The sequence below is a fragment of the Herpailurus yagouaroundi genome, unplaced genomic scaffold (genome assembly GCF_014898765.1).
Source record: "Herpailurus yagouaroundi ecotype Mexico unplaced genomic scaffold, PumYag 163, whole genome shotgun sequence".
Classification (NCBI taxonomy): Eukaryota; Metazoa; Chordata; class Mammalia; order Carnivora; family Felidae; genus Herpailurus; species Herpailurus yagouaroundi.
In genome coordinates, this window is record NW_024412404.1 from 48,448,356 (window position 1) to 48,465,896 (window position 17,541).

General features: G+C 44.8%; 1 protein-coding gene across 6 annotated transcripts in view; it reads left to right on the forward strand.

Moving 5' to 3' along the window:
- Positions 1-17,541, forward strand: part of RBM20 (RNA binding motif protein 20) — a 197,392-nt gene that overhangs the window by 116,838 nt on the left and 63,013 nt on the right. The window contains exon 1 of one of the 6 annotated variants that reach the window (XM_040486408.1): positions 7,810-8,140. The exons of the other annotated variants lie outside the window; for them this stretch is intronic. Coding sequence (XP_040342342.1) covers positions 8,058-8,140 — 83 coding nt within the window. The 5' untranslated portion in view covers positions 7,810-8,057. Of the gene's footprint in view, positions 1-7,809; positions 8,141-17,541 lie in introns of those variants that run through there. 6 annotated transcript variants of the gene reach the window in all.

A 17,541-nucleotide genomic window follows, 5' to 3' on the forward strand; every position in this document is an offset into this window, starting at 1 on the left:
GGATAGAAACCTCTGAAATTATAATCAACATGAGGAAAACCGTGTAAGTCATTTGTTGATTCGGAAAACATTTAATGGACTTCTACTCTGTGGAATGCACTGTGCTGGTTATTGTAGAGTCCTTGCCATCAGAATGATTATAATCTTGTCCTGTGCAGACAGAGCTCAAGGACCTAAGAGAGAAACTGAGATTTAGAGGGGCCCCGGGGCTGTGAACTGTGATGTTTGTCATTCCATTGATTTGGCTGATCTGCCTGGTGTTCTTTGCCCTCCATATACCTCAGTGAGTGTCCCTCCCAGATCTGGGCTTACATCAGTGAGAGCGGCCTTCCCACCTCGGGGAGGACCATCTCTTGGTCAGGATACAAAGGTGGCTGTGCTTCTCTGTTTAAGACTCGGCAAAAGACAAGGAGGAGAAAGCCTGAAGTTGGGAACCAGGCCTGCTGCTTATCACGAGGCTTCATGCAGTCATGGCCAAAGAAACAAAACTTAATTCACGATTTATACATCAGAGTAGATATAATTTCCTATAAATCATTTCAGAATGGACATTGGAGTTTCGTTAATAAAACGTGGCTGTTCTCCTTGCCAGTTCTCTCAAAACTCATTGTCCTGTAATGTTCCTACATAAGCGAGGTTGGTGCATTTATTTTATTTTATTTTTTTAATGATTATGTATTTTTGAGAGAGAGACAGAGACAGAGCGCGATTGGGGGAGGGGCAGAGAGCGAGGGAGACACAGAATCCAAAGCAGGCTTGAACCCATGAACCATGAGATCATGACCTGAGCCAAAGTCAGACGCTTACCTGACTGAGCCACCCAGGCGCCCCAAGGTTGGTACGTTTATTAACTAATGGCACTAAGAGAGCAGTTCGAGTTTCAGCAAACAATTGCCACGTGTGCCTTGAAGAGGAAACCAGCTTAAAATCACGTTTGTTTCCTTAGCAGGAATTGGAGGCTACACTGCTGAAGTTTCTCCAAACTGCCCTCTCTTCTTTGGCAAGCTTCCAACCGCCTTGACTCTGGGAAGTCTTTCTTAGTTTGATTCTGAGCAGATTCTACCTGCTCCTATTTTTGCTTTCTATTTGCTTATTATTATTATTTTCTTTTCATTGTGAATGCTCCTTTTCCATGCTCAGCTCCTCTGACAGGGCGACTTTTGTACTCAGCTTGTAATGACAGTTCAATAGCGTGTGACATGTGGCATGTTTTCCAATTTTTATACCTTTATGCTCTTCTGGTGTTCAGCCATGGGGATCATGTTTTGCTGAATGTAATACTCTTGTCATTCACATTGTAATTGAAGTTAATAGCAAAACAAAGTTGTGGCAGACTGGTTCCTCCCCCTCCTCCTCCCATTCCAGGGATGGCATCAGAAAGCACTCACAGAGTATGCAGAGTATTAAAATACCAACAACTGTTTAAACTTAAGATCCCATCCTATCATTTAATTCTGTATATGCATGTGGAGGAAAAATGATCATGTGTTGGAGAGGGTCTAATGTTATGTGTGAGGGTATTTTGATCTTTTGCAAAAGCAGAGGACAAGGACAGTGTAAGAGCTGGGCCCAGCCCTGTTGACAGACTGATGGAGGTGATGAAAGGCAACTGGTGTTCTGGGAAGAGAATCAGGACCAAGTTGGGTTTCCACTGCCCTGCTTCTACCTACGTGCTTCCACAACCCCCAGAACCCCAAATGCCCTAAATGGGACACAGGCTTACATATCGTCTTGGTCCGTGGGAAGATACGTTGCAGCTATCTTGAGTAGCTGGTGTCCTCTGATCCCAAAGTGATGGAGTAGACTCTACCATAAGTCGTTTATTGAACAATATTGACTTGAGCTTCTGTTTGTACCAGATACTGTTTTAGGTGTTGGATGTACAACAATAAAAGAGGCAGACAGGCTCTTTGCTCTCATGGAGCTTATATTCCAGGGGTGGGGCAGGCAATAAAGCATGAGACAAACAAGGTAATTTCAGGTAGTGATAAAGGTAGGATCAGGGGACAGGGAGTCACCATATGTTCTTTAGGTTCCCATGGGTCTATGGTGACCTTGTTGGGAGGATGACAGTAGCACAGAGACCTGAGGTTGAGAAGGTGTCAGTCACTGAAAATCTGAAGCAATGCTGTTTGGTAGAACTTTCTGAATGCTGGAGATACTGAGTACTGTGCTATCCAGTAGGGTAGCCGTTGGTCCCATATAGTTATTAAATACTTGAAATGTGGCCAGTATGACTAAGGAATTAGTTTTTGAATTGCATTTAATATTAATAACTTAAATTGAAAAGGTACGGATGGCTAATAGCTACCCTGTTGCACAGTGCAAGTCCGGAGGAAGGACTTTCAGGCAGAGGGAACAGATTGTGCAGAGGTCCTGAGGATACAGTCACCCTGAGAACCCAGCATGGAATTTATGTCTGGAAGCTATGTTCAAGTCTCTAAAGAGCAAATCTGGGAAACTTAAAAATACTTCCTGCTTCTGTTTTGGGGGCCCCTGGAGGACCTACCAAGGAACAACAGTTACCCAGAAGGGAATTAAAACCCTTGCTCAACAAAGAGCCAGCTTCCTTTTCTAGGAAGGGCTCATTCCCACATTGTGTGACTCACAACTCTTGACTGGTTTCCTCTGCTAACGGGTTGTGGCTGGCCTTTGTCTATGCAGGATATAGCCATTACTAGGCCAAGCTTGTTCTTTCTGGGAACGAATCCTGTCTTTGTTCTCTCCTTGCATCTTACTGTGACAAGAGACTGAAACCTCTACCATTGCTCTGTCAAGGGGTCACTCACTGCCTTCCATCCCTCTGAGAGGCCTGAAACCCCCTTTATTTCTGGCTTAACTTTTCTTTGCCCGTCCCCTCCCCCCTCCCCCCATTGCTAAAGATGGCATAGTCAGCCCTGGTTATAAGGGGAAAGTGGTGGTTGAAAGATAGTTTCAGCCCATCCGGTGTGGGCAGAGATTGGCTCCCGCAAGATTCGCAGCTGAGAAACACAGACGAGGTAGCCACTGTTGGCTCAGTGTGCTGAAGGTCAGGGGAGGCCCAGCTACACAGCCTGTAATCCTGGGCCAACCCGGACTGTTCATTGGTTAGCACTCATCTTGAATTTGCATATCCAAAAGACAACACAATTACTTAGCACTGCCCTGAAAAGTATATAAAACTGAGCCACGGAGATGGAAATGTTAAATTAGAGACCAAAGCCCACTTCTGGGGTTGTTCGGTGACCCTGCCTTTTCCCCTCTGTCCACCTGACGACAGGTAACTCAGCTCCTCCTCCCCGCCCCCAGACCAGCAGTGGTTTGGGGGCAGGCAAGGGAAGTATAGAGGCTGTTGACTTTGAACTGTGATGTGCACCAAAAAACTGGCTTGATGTTAATGACTTTGATCTCTCTGGTGAGAAGTCTGAGGTCATAGCTTTGTTTATCCCTGAACAACATGCTGGCGTCTTCTGCCTGCTTTGTACATGGTGCCTTCCTGGAATACAGGTGTGAAAACCTATCTGAGTCATGTGCTTTGGCTTTCACAAGAGGATGAACATGGCCCTGCCTTGCGTAGATGCCTCATTTCCCATATATCTTGCCTTTACTTTTGGCATATGGCTCTCCAGGAGAGACGTGCCTGCTGTGGCAAAGGGGCTGTGTTAACAACAACAAAAGGGGCCTCGTTTGAAGGTCCTTATAAGCTAGATGGGGCATCATCAGCCCAACTGAATTCATTTTTCCCTAAAAAAATTACTTCTAAACAATAAACATGTTTGTTAAAGAAATACTGGAACATTTACAAAAGGAGAAACAAGTTACCCAGGTTTTGCTATCTAAACACGACTGTCCCTGTTAACATTAAAAATAATTTTTTTTTTAATGTTTATTTAGCTTTGAGAGAGACACAGTCGAGCAAGGGGGGGAGCAGAGAGAGGGAGTCACAGAATCTGAAGCAGGCTCCAGGCTCCCAGCTGTCAGCACAGAGCCTGATGCGGGGCTTGAACTCACAAACTGTGAGATCATGATCTGGGCCGAAGTCAGACACTCAACCAACTGAGCCACCCAGGTGCCCCATTTTGATGTGCTCTGTAATTGTGGTTTGTTTTGTTTTTTTCTACCTAAGGGTTATTTTGCCTTTTACATGTTGGTAACCATAATATAGAAACAATTTTGTGTGCTGGTTTTTAATTTAACATTAGAGAGTAAGTGAATAGTAAGCATCACGTTTAATGGCCACCTGGCATACCCTTAAGTTCCTGCGTACTTGGCCCTGGAGTGTTTTGAACCACCAGGACTTGGTGACTGGCTGGAGGTGACACAGGGAGCTGGTGAGGAAGCCAGGCGCAGACCCCACGCTTCCAGTTCCAGCTGAGTGTTCCTTATACTCACTGGTTCTCAACCTTTCTCTGCCCTCATTCCTCACACATCAGCTGGCTATGCATCCCTGCCTCTTGGGTCTCTTGCTATGTTATTGTGTATGACTTCCTCCCCACCTTCCACTGAGGATCACTCTGCCACCTGCTTTGGGGCATCTCCCCAGGGCTGGAGGCCAAATGATCCCTTTCCATCATGTCACTTCAAGAAACAGTATCATAAGGAATAGTTTTATTTATTTGGTCCAGATTTGCCTCCTGCTTCTTCCAGCCCAAGTTCCACCCTGGCCCCTTCCCATGACCTTGCATTGATACGAGCTCTGTAGCAGGAGAAAGAATGGCCAAAGGAAACAGGGACAGGTTTGGGTGTCCAGCAGATGGTCCTGGGCTGTGGTGCTCTGCTGCTGTCACTGTGGACGGGTGACGTGGCTCCCACCCCCTGCCCCCTACTTCTCAGAGTTCTTCCTTCCCTTTCAGGACTGGCTACACGGGCACGTGTTCACATGAGGGCCCTTTTATTAGAAGGGTTCTACACTTAATTTAATGCTCTGCTCTTGCCATCTTGAAATTCTTAATAATTTTTGAACGGTGACACTGCATTTTCATTTTGCACTAGGCCCCACATATTTGTAGCCAGTCCTGCTCTTATTAGACGTGAACACACACTTACCTGCAGCACTCATCTTATTTCACTCTGTTGTGTACACTGACTCACCTCATACCCTGGGGGATGTTTCAGTGGAAGGACCAGCCTTTAGAATCAAGTAGATTGTTTCAAATGACCACATATTGACTTTGGGACGTTGGGTTAGTGACGCATTTGGAGCCTCATTGTTTTCAACTGTAAAGTCGGCATAGCGATCTTAAGTTTTTAAGACTTCTGATGATCCAGGGGCGCCTGGGGGGCTCAGTCGGTTGGGCGTCCGACTTCAGCTCAGGTCATGATCTCACAGTCTGTGAGTTCGAGCCCCGCATCGGGCTCTGTGCTGACAGCTCGGAGCCTGGAGCCTGCTTCGGATTCTGTGTCTCCCTTTCTCTCTCTGCCCCTCCCCTGCTCATGCTCTGTCTCTCTCTGTCTCAAAAATAAATAAAAACATTGAAAAAAATTAAAAAGAAAAAGACTGCTGATGATCCAGAGAGTATGTGGGATGGGTAGCACAGTACCTTGTGCATCCACAGTCAGTATCAACTTATGTTCCTCCCTCCCTCCTCGTCTGGCAGTGTTGGTATACAGTAAGTGCTCACCATGCACCTATTACATTGCAGTTTGTGATGGTCATTTTGTGCCTCTTCATTTCCAAATGGGGCCAGGCTTTGTGTCCTAATCTCTGGGTAATCACACAATCAGAAGGGCTCATTCTAAGTACTGACTTTTCTCCTCCTTAGGTTTGGGGAGATGTGCATAGTGGAGTGCTTTTCAGTAAACTCTTTTGTTTTTGTTTTTTTTTAACGTTTATTTGTTTTGAGAGAGAGCATGAGCAGGGAAGGTGCAGCGAGAGAGGGAGAGAGAATCCCAAGCAGGCTCCATGCTGTCAGTGCAGAGCCTGACGTGGGGCTTGAACTCACAAACTGTGAGATCGTGACCTGAGCCTAAATCAAGAGTTGGACACTTAACCGACTGAGTTCCTATCCTAAGAAAGTCCTGAGCATAGTGAGGTAAGACAGAGACGGAGGAAGGGGCAAAAATGTGCAGTTGCTGATTGGAGTTGAGCCTGTGCCTTGCAGAAACCTGGTGTATCATGGGAGGGATCCACAGCCGGAGCAGAAATGCAGCTGCGGCCAGGCTGGCTGGTTCCTGTAGGTCACGATCTGGGACTGGCGCCTTTGGGTGTCTGTGACTGAGTCAGCGGCAGAGAGCCAGGCAAGCTTAGGGCAGCCTGTGGGCTTTGGCTATATTAGGAAGAAAGAACCCTTGGGCTCTCCCCGGAGCTCGCTGGGCAGGTGGGCAGTGGACAGGCCTCTGGTGGGCAGCTGGAAATGGGCTGTGTGGACAGACATGACCGGCTTTCGCTTCGACTTTTGAGCGGGCTGCAGGAAGGTCACGCACTGAAGTCCTAGCAGAGAGAAGCTTTCCTGATGCCAGTGACCCCTCCCCCCCGCCCCCGCCTTTATGAGTCAAAGTAAAATAGGAGACCCCAGTGAGCTTTAGCCCTTCATTCTTCTGTAAGCTCTTTGAGGGAGGTTTTACCTTGTAAAAAGCGCGCTCTCCTGAATAGTTTTAAGAGGAGATTAGGTTGGATACTGGGTGTCACAGATGAACAGCAGACCATCCAGACAGGACAAACTGGGACGATGGCTGCTTTACATACCATGGCAGCAAGGTCTTCATGGACAGCTGGTCTTGATTCAGAAACTCACCAAAGGTTTAGTTTTCCTTTGATTGTTTAGTATTACAGCATGAGATTTGGAAACAGAAGAGGAAACAATGTGGCAGGAGCATGGTGGCTTCTGAGGAGAAAAGGGAACAAGCTCCTGAGGAATTAAACCACAATTCAAGCAAAGCCCCTCCCCGGCCCCCCCCCCCCCCGACCTCTTGACTTTCAGTTTCTTTTCTTCTTCTTTTTTGTTCTGTATCCTGTTTTCTATAAGACTTATGGAAAGGCTAGTCATACAGCAGTTTCTCCACTGAAGTACTCTTGATGTCTTGGGCTGGGTAGTCCTGGTTTGTGGCTTCTGTCAGGTGCTTTGTGGGGTTTTAGCAGCATCCCCCCAGTTCTGACAGACAAAAATGCCTCCAGCACGCCCTGCAGGGGGGAATCACCACTGTGAAGAGCCTCTTTGAGCAGAAGGCAGTCCATTTGGAGTATCTGGGTGGCTCAGCCAGTTAAGTGTCTGACTTCGGCTCAGGTCATGATCTCATGGCTCATGAGTTCGAGCCCCGCATCGGGCTCTGTGCTGACGGCTCGGAGCCTGGAGCCTGCTTCAGGTTCTGTGTCTCCCTCTGTCTCTGCCCCTCCCCTGCTCACACTCTGTCTACCTCTCTCAAAAATAAATAAACATTTTTTTTTAAGTCCATTTTTCCACTGAAAAGCATTATTGCAGTTACCACTGGGCGGGTGATACGATGGGTCACCTCTCTCCGTCTCCTGCTCCATAAAAATAAAAGCAAGAAGGGCAAGCTGTTCAGGAGGTTGGCTGGCCAGGAGTCAGTGTGCAGTGCTGTCTGGTGTGGCTGCATTGCTAAATGTCCTTTTGGGCACCTTGAGGACCAGACCGTTGCCTGTGAAAACCCAGAGTAAAAAAAGAAGCAAGCAAACAAACAAACCACCGTCACTCCCACCACCACCAGGGAACCATAGGAAAGGAAACCGGGACAGGAGGGAGGCTTTGCAATTTTATTTAAAATGGCTGCACGATTTGCACAAGACCCCCTCTTTCCGAGGCGCTCTCAGGAGGCCTGTCTGTGCAGAGCTGGCTTGGGTGTTATGTGAAGAGGCTGAGAACATGTGGCATAAACATCGACTGATATTGTTTGCCATTTAGCTCGGCATGTGTAATGCAGCAGGAATGGCTCCTGGCGGCATGTGACTCCCCTGCCAGCCGGGTGTGCACCGGGGCCACTCTCTCTCTGTCGCTTGCTCCCTCGCCTGCATTCCCCCTTCTCTGCCCCCTTCCCAGACTCGTGAGAGTTTAAGTGGACGCTTGTCATGATTGGCAAGCAGAAAGCCGGTAGAATGTCACTGGAATTTTCTAGGGAGGCACATGCGCGACGCCCAAAATGACTCCCAGCTTCGGTGGCCTCAGGTGAGCGTTCGATGCCAGGCGCCTGGGTCTTTTTCAGAAAGGTAAGGTTGCATGACATCATCCTACCTTTCCCCCCAGCACAAGAAGGAAATCGAGGGTTTTCTTTTTACTCTCTAGTCCGGGCGGCACTTCTGACCATTTTCTTGGCGCTAAGCATCTGTGCATGAGTATGCGATTTGTCTGTATCCCCACCCCCTCCTGTTAAAAAAAAAAAAAAAAAAGAATTGTAATAAATGATTCACAACGGCAGGGTAACATGTGACCTAAAACAGCTCCCCATGACCCCAGCGAAATCAGCGATCCCAACGTCAGCAAGTCTAGATGCTCTTTTTACTCTGGTTACTAAACTCTTATAAAGAAAAGTTGAGTGGCCACCGGGGAAACAGATCGCGTTATCATCAGACCTGAGGGAGCGGGCATTTTCGGAATCCCGAAACCTTATGAATGATGGGGTGTGTGTGGGGGGGGGGGGTCTCGTAAGGCGGAGGTGTTTGGTGTTGATTGCTGGAATTTGTCAGCGATGGAAAATGAACGTTCGAAATGTCTTGTGTCTGCCGAGCGCTGTCAGGCTCATGACCCGGGAGGGGAGCACGGTCTTAGGATTCGGAAGCACGGGACATTTTGCCAAGAAAGAATGCTTGAAAGTTGCTTCTAAGCACCTCTGAAGGACCCGCAATACGTGTTTCAGCAACTATTAGGTATCGTTAAGTAAAGTTAAATTTCAAAACAAAACTATTTTCATAGTCCCCAAGCAAGCAAGCAAGTGTATAAACATCTGTCGTGAGGTTCAGGGAGCACATTTGGACATGACTGTGCTGATCTGTGAGTAGGCTCATGCACAACCAAACATGACTCACCTCGTTTCTCTGTCTGATGCAATTAACAGTCTCCTCGACACGTTTGGGACAGGAGCACTGGTTTTCTTCTGGCAAGTGTGGAAAAGCAAACCCATACTCGTAAAATGGCGTGTAAAATAGTGTGTGTGATGGATCCAACTCATGGGAATTTTTTAACCTTCAAAAAAAATGCATCATGTAGCTTTCATTGGTTTCTGCCTTATATGTGTTGGAATCTTTTTTCTTCTTCTATGTTGCACGTTCTTTGCAAAGATGTCAGAAAACTGAAGGGTAGATATTTTCACACACTTGCCCCTCCCCCGCATGCATCCACTAACAGCTGCCACGTATGATTTTGTGGAATTTGATATTTTGAACGAAATGACTTCCTTCTTTTCCATAGTAATATAATAATCAATTTTACCATAGAGGACTGTGTACATGTCCAGCGTTGACTGCTCCTAATTAGCAATGCATGGGGTAGCAGAGGAAAGTGCCGGAGAGCAGTTTGGAGTGAAAGAAGAGTCAGCCATCGAATTTTAACCATTCTTTCTTGCCTCAGCCAAGGCAGTCCTCAGTCTCCGTGGATCTTAGCCGCAGGTTTAGTTTGTGGTGAACTGAGAAAATACTAGAACGGCACGTGCAGACGTAACCAAGATGGCTGCATCTGACGGCTGCTGCTTTTTATCTTCTATCTTTTCCCTTCGGTAGCTTTCCTATGGCCACAGCTGTGTTAAATAGAGACAAAAGCCAGAAGTAACCTACAGATAATATTCTCTGCCTTGGTTGTCACCTGTGATTTGTTGTCTGTAGTCAGAAAGGTATGTGTCTTAAGGCACCAGAAACTTCATCAACATTGGGAAATGGAAGCTTTCTCAAATAAATAGTTCCATGGTGTATTTATAACGTTCCAACCTTAATATTCTCATTTGCTCTAAGGAATTTAACAGAATTAAATAGTGCATGATCCCAACACACATAGGAAATGTATGCCTCATACTTCACAATGAAACACTGAGCATACACGTCCAAGACCTCCGTTCCCATATGCTTAGAGGCGGTCATAAATTCAAGTGAGTTGAATAAGTATTTGTTTAGTGCCTCTAATTTGCCCGGCATGGAGCCAGGCAGACACTCAGGAATTTGAAAGATTTTAGGACGAGGATGAGGTCTTCAAGGTGTTTAAAATTTAGAAAGCTAGGGTCACCCGTGGCAATCATCATCTGGCTGTCTACAGCAGAAACTATATGTGTACTGTGGAGAAAGTCTTGCCACAAAAAATATTTATCAAACCATGTGAGAGATGCTTCAGTGTATAGCTAAGAAAAATCGGTTGATTGCCCACTGTGTTTGTGGGCTTATAAAAAGTTCAGTGTTTATTCTTAAGTATAATTGAAAACAAATGGTCATGCTGCTTGTGGTGACAAAAATGGCTTGTGTGGCTCAAAGTAATGAAGAACAGATTGATTCTATTCCTTTATAGACTGGCAAGCCTCAGACTTTGCTTCACAATAGTTCTCCTGGGGAGCTATTAAAAATCCCAGTGTCAGGGCACCTGGGTAACTCAGTTGGTTCATTGTCCGACTTTGGTTCAGGTCATGATCTCGGGGTTTGTGGGTTTGAGCCCCACGTTTGGGCTCTGTGCTGTCAGCCTGTCAGTGTAGACCCTGCTTCAGATCCTCTGTCCCCCTCTCTTTGCCCCCACCTCTGCTTGTGCTCTCTCAAAAGTAAACATTAAAAAAAATCCCAATGTCTAGGGTGAATCAGAATCTATGGAGATATGATCCAAGCATTAGTGTTTTAAAAACACCCCAAGTGATTTCAGTGCCACCACATTTGAAGTTTAACAATAAAGATGATTTGTCAAACACTTTTTGTTAGCATAGGGTGAGTTTGGAAGGTGGACTTTCTCCTGATATTTCTCATAATGTTGCTTGACTGAAGAATTTTTGACATTCTGGAGTCTGATCCTTCTATTTTCTGCATTGGTGAACTCAGAGTGAATGGAGCTTGCTTTTTTCCTAGTCAGCAACCGATAACGTGACGCTAAGCCAGTCAACGAACTAATTAGATTGCCGGAGGTTTTATGAACCCAGAGTGTTTTGATTCCAGGAGGCCAAATATTGTTGAACATGTCGACTGACTCTCTTAAAGGAAGGTAGGTAGAGTAGTGGCAAGTGCCCTGGATGTTACTCTTGCAGTGTCTGAAACCCCTGTGAAAAAGGGGGCCCCTTGTTGGTGTATTGGGTGCCTAGGAGATAGAAGAGGCTTGTTGTTTTTTTTTAATTTTTTTTCTTAATGTTTGATTTATTTTTGACAGCAAGAGAGACAGAGCACGAGCGGGGGAGGGGCAGAGAGAGAGACACAGAATCCCAAACAGGCTCCAAGCTCTGAGCTGTCAGCACAGAGCCTGATGCAGGGCTCAAACTCACAGACCGCGAGATCATGACCTGAGCCAAAGTCAGACGCTTAACCGACCGAGCCACCCAGGCGCCCCAGGTGTGGCTTGTTAAAAATACAGTTGTTACCGAATGCTTTGTAACTCACCATTGATTCTTAGAGTTGTAAGGTGGATTCAAGATAGTCTAGTCCAGTGGTTCTCAAAGTACAGCATCAGTATCGCTTGAACTTGTTAGAAATGTAGGGGCGCCTGGGTGGCTCAGTCGGTTGAGCGTCCGACTTCAGCTCAGGTCACGATCTCACGATCTGTGAGTTCGAGCCCCGCGTCAGGCTCTGTGCTGATGGCTCAGAGCCTGGAGCCTGCTTCCGATTCTGTGTCTCCCTCTCTCTCTGTCCCTCCCCCATTCATGCTCTGTCTCTCTCTGTCTCAAAAATAAATAAACGTTAAAAAAAAAAATTAAAAAAAAAAAAAAAAGAAATGCAAGTAAATTCTCAGGCCCCTGCCCGGACCTCCTGAGACAGCAGCTGGGGGTGAGTCCAGCATCTGTGTTAGAAGAAGCCCTCCCAGTGCCCACCTAACTCTTGAAAACCACCGCCCTCATTTCACCTTGTCATTTTACAGACAGGTTTGTTTAGTGCAGATTAAATGCCTCTCTCTCTGAAGTCACCCAGAGCTGGGGGAGGGGGAAAGGCTAGAAACTCCGATCTCCCAGGACAGAAATCTATCGCTGTACCATGACCAGATGAATTTGACTTTTCCTTGTGCCATCAATGACAGCTTTAAGAAAACACCCACCATCCTAAAATCATAAGGCATAAAGGGACCTTAAAAATGTTTCATCTGACCCTCCCATTTCACAGATGAGAAAACTAAGGTCTACAGGGTGAAATGACCACAATCAGATGTACAGTTATTGGGGTCAAAGCCTGTTTAAGAAGTAGGTCTACTTATGAGCCAAACAGTGCTACCCCACCCAAACTACCCCACACTGCCTCTTCAGCTTTGTATAGACTTCTAGTATTTGGTTTAAGTCACATTGGTTAAAATGTCCAGGCTAATAGACAACTCTGGGAAGAGAACAGCTGTATTGATTGAGAATTTTAATTTTTAAAAATTATTCTGAAATGTTATCTTGATTTAAAATTGCCTTGGGGGGGTTGGCGCCTGGGCGGCTCAGTCACGTTAGGCCTCTGACTCTGTCTCAGCTCAGGTCTTGATCTCAGGGTTGTGAATTCAAGTTCTGGGTTGAGCTCCATGCCGGGCATGAAACCTATTTAAAAAAATTATAACAATAAAATAAATAGCATAAAATTGGCTTGCATTTTATGACCATCCTTGTACATTTACCAGAAAAATCTCAGTGATATAAATTACCGAAAATAAAGTTAGGAGAACATAGGGGCCATTCCCAGAGCATGAGTTTTATCTCAGAATCATGTAGATTAGACACTTACATCTTCTCAGATCACACACTAAAATCGCATTTTCTTCAGGTTCAGTTAAAAGGAAACACTGTCTATTTGTTGAATATTTTAGAATTTTGTACTCTGTGTGGTTGTGGTATTTACATAATTCTGATGGTGGTCAGAGACTGAATCTAATCCCTATTGTCCACAGAGCTTCATCTTTAAAGCCTCGTAGCAACGCATATATGAAACATTTAGCCAGGAAGCCAAATTGAGAATATGATACACAACTACTAAGTCCACACACATACACATGGAACAGTTGTGTACTTGTACAGAAGTGTTTAATGGTTCCACACACCAACCATGTACCAGATACTGTGATATGAAATAGAACACATAATTCCTGCCTTCAAAATAATCACAGGGCAGTGAGGACATCAGATGAGCCATTGAATGGACGATTATGAGAGAGGGTGGTAGGAGCTAGAAGAGAGTATAGTTGAGGCTACTGGAGCAGCTAGTCATTCTGGGGAATCACAGAAGGGACATCAGCACACACTGGATGGGGGCAGGAGTCAGAGAAGGCTGCCTGGAGGAGGCGCCATCTGAGCAGCATGTTGAAGGACCCTGAGGGGGAATAGGCAGAGGTTTTCTAGGGAGAGGGAACAACATATGGGAAGGCATTCATGTTTGTTTGCATGTTGTCCTTCAGGAGGGCAATTTTGGCCTATAAACCCCTAAATACTACATTTGCATGTATAAACGTTAACATTTGGTGCCTTGGGGAACTTGTATAGCAGTTTTTAAATATACATTTCAAACAGCTTGTTTTTCCATCTCAAAAGACTGAGGTTCTCCAGAAAAGTTTGTTGGTTGAGAGGTTACCCTATTTTATGTTACTGAGAAAACAAAGATCTCTCTTAACCCCAGAAGTCAATCCAACTCCCTTAATTTTAGCCTGCACAAAACCAGTGAAATTCTGCCCAACATGAATTTTCTGAAAAATTGTGTCTCAGGCAAACCCAACTCCAGCCCTGAAAGAGATTTGAGCTGAATTTCACTGTAAAAGGCTCCTTCGGTCTGTGGAATGCCTTTGTAGAGAACATCTTATAATGAGGCACTTTTGGTATTTGGATCACTGAATCTTCATGGACAGAGTCAAGAGAGCCTCTTCTTGTGCTAAACTGCCCAGGAGAACAGGGATGGAAGAAATTAAGTTATTTCATGCTGATTGGCCTGCAACACATATTATCTGAGCCACGTATATGACAATAGTTTCTTAAAAGGTATTTCTGGTAGCTTATAATCACTTAATTTGTGAGACGTAACAATAATAAATTATAAATTGTAGTATTTTGCATTTATTGTATATCAGTTACATACTACATGATGTTACTAACATCATATAGTATATACAAATAATGATCTATTATTAGTGTTTATTTATAATATTTATGTTATTATGATTTAATATTATTTGATTCTGTCATCATCATCAGCTTGCTTTACAGAGTGCTTGCATATCATGTTTGTTCTTTATAGCAACTTAGCAGGGCAGAATTATTATCTTGACAGATGAGGAAATTAAACCTGAGAGTTCTCAGATTTCAAAGGTGGAGGAGATCTTGGAGGTCCTTTCATCCAGCTTTTCTCATTCTACATAAAAAGGGAAACTGACTGGCCTCCAGTCCCACAGGGAGCAAGCAGCCGCTGTGGTACCTGGGTCTTCCAATTTCCAGTTCAGCAATTTTTTTTTTTTTTTTTTTTTTTTTTTTACTTCACCATACACCGCCTGCAGGCCCTACTGTGTTAAAAGAAACTTGAGAGAATGTGCATTTCTTTCTTTAGGAGAAATACTGCTGAACCCCGTCCTACATGCTGGTTTATGAGCACACACAGGTATAGATAAGTCTCTTATTTTTATACTTTATTCTGTGTTTAGAAAGAGACAGACAGATCGATAAATAGACGCACCACACGTGGATGTCACTAGGGAGGTAGAGGTGGAATTAGACTGGGCAGAGTCTCAAAGGGGACTTCCACTTTATCTGTATAGTTTTGGGTTTTTTTTAAATAAAAAGTATCTGAGGGGGAAAAAAAATTACCATCATCATAGCATTTGTTAATTTGAGGTGATGGGCAGGCAGTGAACTTGTAAAGATGATAAAGATTTGTTATATTCTTCATATTTTTAAGGTTTTAAAGCTGAAAACAAAGCCAAATGTGAATATTAAAAATAAGTTATGACCTACAGGACTATCATTTTATAAAGGGTATTTTAGGGGCGCCTGGGTGGCTCAGTCGGTTAAGCCTCCGACTTCAGCTCAGGTCACGATCTCACAGTCCGTGAGTTCGAGCCCCGCATCGGGCTCTGGGCTGATGGCTCAGAGCCTGGAGCATGCTTCCGATTCTGTGTCTCCCTCTCTCTCTCTCTGCCCCTCCCCCGTTCATGCTCTGTCTCTGTCTCAAAAATAAATAAACGTTAAAAAAAATTAAAAACAAAAAATAAAGGGTATTTTACTTATTTATTTTAAGGTTTTTTGTTTTGTTTTGTTTTTGAGAGAGAGTGAGAGCAGGGAGGGGCAGAGAGAGAGGAAGACAGAGGATCCAAAGCGGCCTCTGTGCTGACAGCAGCGAGCCCGATTTGGGGCTCGAACTCACGAACCATGAGATCGCGACCTGAGCTGAAGTGGGGTGCTCAACCGACTGAGCCACCCAGGTGCCCCAAGGATATTTTAAAGAAAGAAAACTGGTACAGAAGAAGGAACAGAAAAAGAAACGAATACATGGTTCTTGGTGGATAAGTTGACATTAATTCTGTCTCTGCTCTAAGTCTTTCCTGTTATGACATTAGCAGAATATTTCTTCTTTGCTCTGCATTTGCTACATCATCGGTTCCCTTGTGCACATTTTGAGCACTTCTAGTAACTCCAGCAGGAAAGTCAGGCCTCTCTTGTGAGTTATGGAACCGCTAGCAGCCCCTTGGTGACTGCACGTCCCTGGTTCTGAGAATCTTCTTCTGATGAAAGTGGAACAGAGTACAATGGTACAGAAAACTGTTCATTTAATAACACCAAATGTGTTATTTAAAATAAAATCTTGGGGCGCCTGGGTGGCGCAGTCGGTTAAGCGTCCGACTTCAGCCAGGTCACGATCTCGCGGTCCGTGAGTTCGAGCCCCACGTCGGGCTCTGGGCTGATGGTTCAGAGCCTGGAGCCTGTTTCCAGTTCTGTGTCTCCCTCTCTCTCTGCCCCTCCCCCATTCATGCTCTGTCTCTCTCTGTCCCAAAAATAAATAAATGTTGAAAAAATAAATAAATAAATAAATAAAATCTTAAATCGTTAACCAAACTTATTGTGACAGTCATTTTACATATCTGCATTGTCGTACCATTATTTGTACACCTTAAACTTACACAATGTTAATATCAATAAAGCTGGTGGGGCACCTGACTGGCTCAGTCAAAAGGGCATGCGACTGTTTATCTCAAGGTTGCGAGTTTGAGCTCCACACCGGGTGCAGAGATTATTGACTAAAAAACTTAAAATTATATATCGATAAAGCCGGAAAAAATAAAATAAAATACTGTGACACACTGGGAGAAAAACCACAGAATAGAGGAAAATTCTTTATATTTTAGTACCTTTAAACAAACAAACCAAAACCCCTGTAAAACAAATCACATCCAAAGAAATAGAGCCAGGAATGTGGTTTTAGAAGCGCCCTTTAATGAATGTGTAGGCAGAAGGTAGAATCCTGGGCTGAAGTAATACCCTGCTCCGCATCCCTTATTTGCTGGATGCCTTCGGGCATTCCGGAAGACCTTTTTTGGTCTCAGTCTTTGTAATGTAAACCAGAAATGGTCAAATCCGACTTTCCTTCCCATTTGGTCATCCTGGAAATCAGATAGCTAATGAGGTGAAAGAAAACACTGATTAACAACCTAACTAAAAAAACATGGAACAGGAGAGAGATGGTAGGATTCTCGTCGCTGTTACGAATGCCTCCGAGACGTGCCACGCTGTTACAGATCCCTCTATGGTAATGTCATGGCTAAAGCCCACACGTGGGATGACGCCAGCATTGACCCCGTAATCTTGATATTACTCACAGAGGCCTCGCTAAGTGATAATCCAGTAGTTCTGTCGTTACCAAGAAGAGCACTATCAAAAAATGCATGACCTCCTTCTCACCAAGGAGAAGACTAGAAGCCACATTAGCCCTGAGGAATGAGGAGACACGGGGTCCAGTCCCGCTCTTTAGCTCTGTGACTTGGGGTGATCACATATCACACCAACTTCACTGGGTTTCACTTCTTTCCTCTGTAGGGTGAGTGCATTAAACAGAAACGGTCTCTAAGGCCTCTTCTTGCTCTTAACATTTGTGACAGTCAGCTAGAGTTTGAACCTTAGCTCCAATATTACCTGGTATCATCATTTTTGTCTTTGTAACCTGGCCTTCAGGGACTGTTCCCGGTGCTTCACGTCCTGACCTAGCTTGTAAGTGTTACAATAGTCAAGAATGTAGGATTTGAAGTTCGGCTCCCAGGAGACAATGGAAGGGCAGGACTCAGCAGTGCCCCGGCCCTAAGCATTGCCCTTTATTTGATTTGGCCACACAGTGAAGGTGTGACCAAACCTGGAAAACATTCTCTCACCTGGTCATGAGCTCTCTTGCCTGGATTCTATTTTATATCTTAGCACATGAGAAGAAATGACACATTCATTGCTTGGCCAGGAAAGGGAACTGTGTTGAAGTGGAAATGAATTTAAATCCCTGCTGGGTTATCTTGGAAG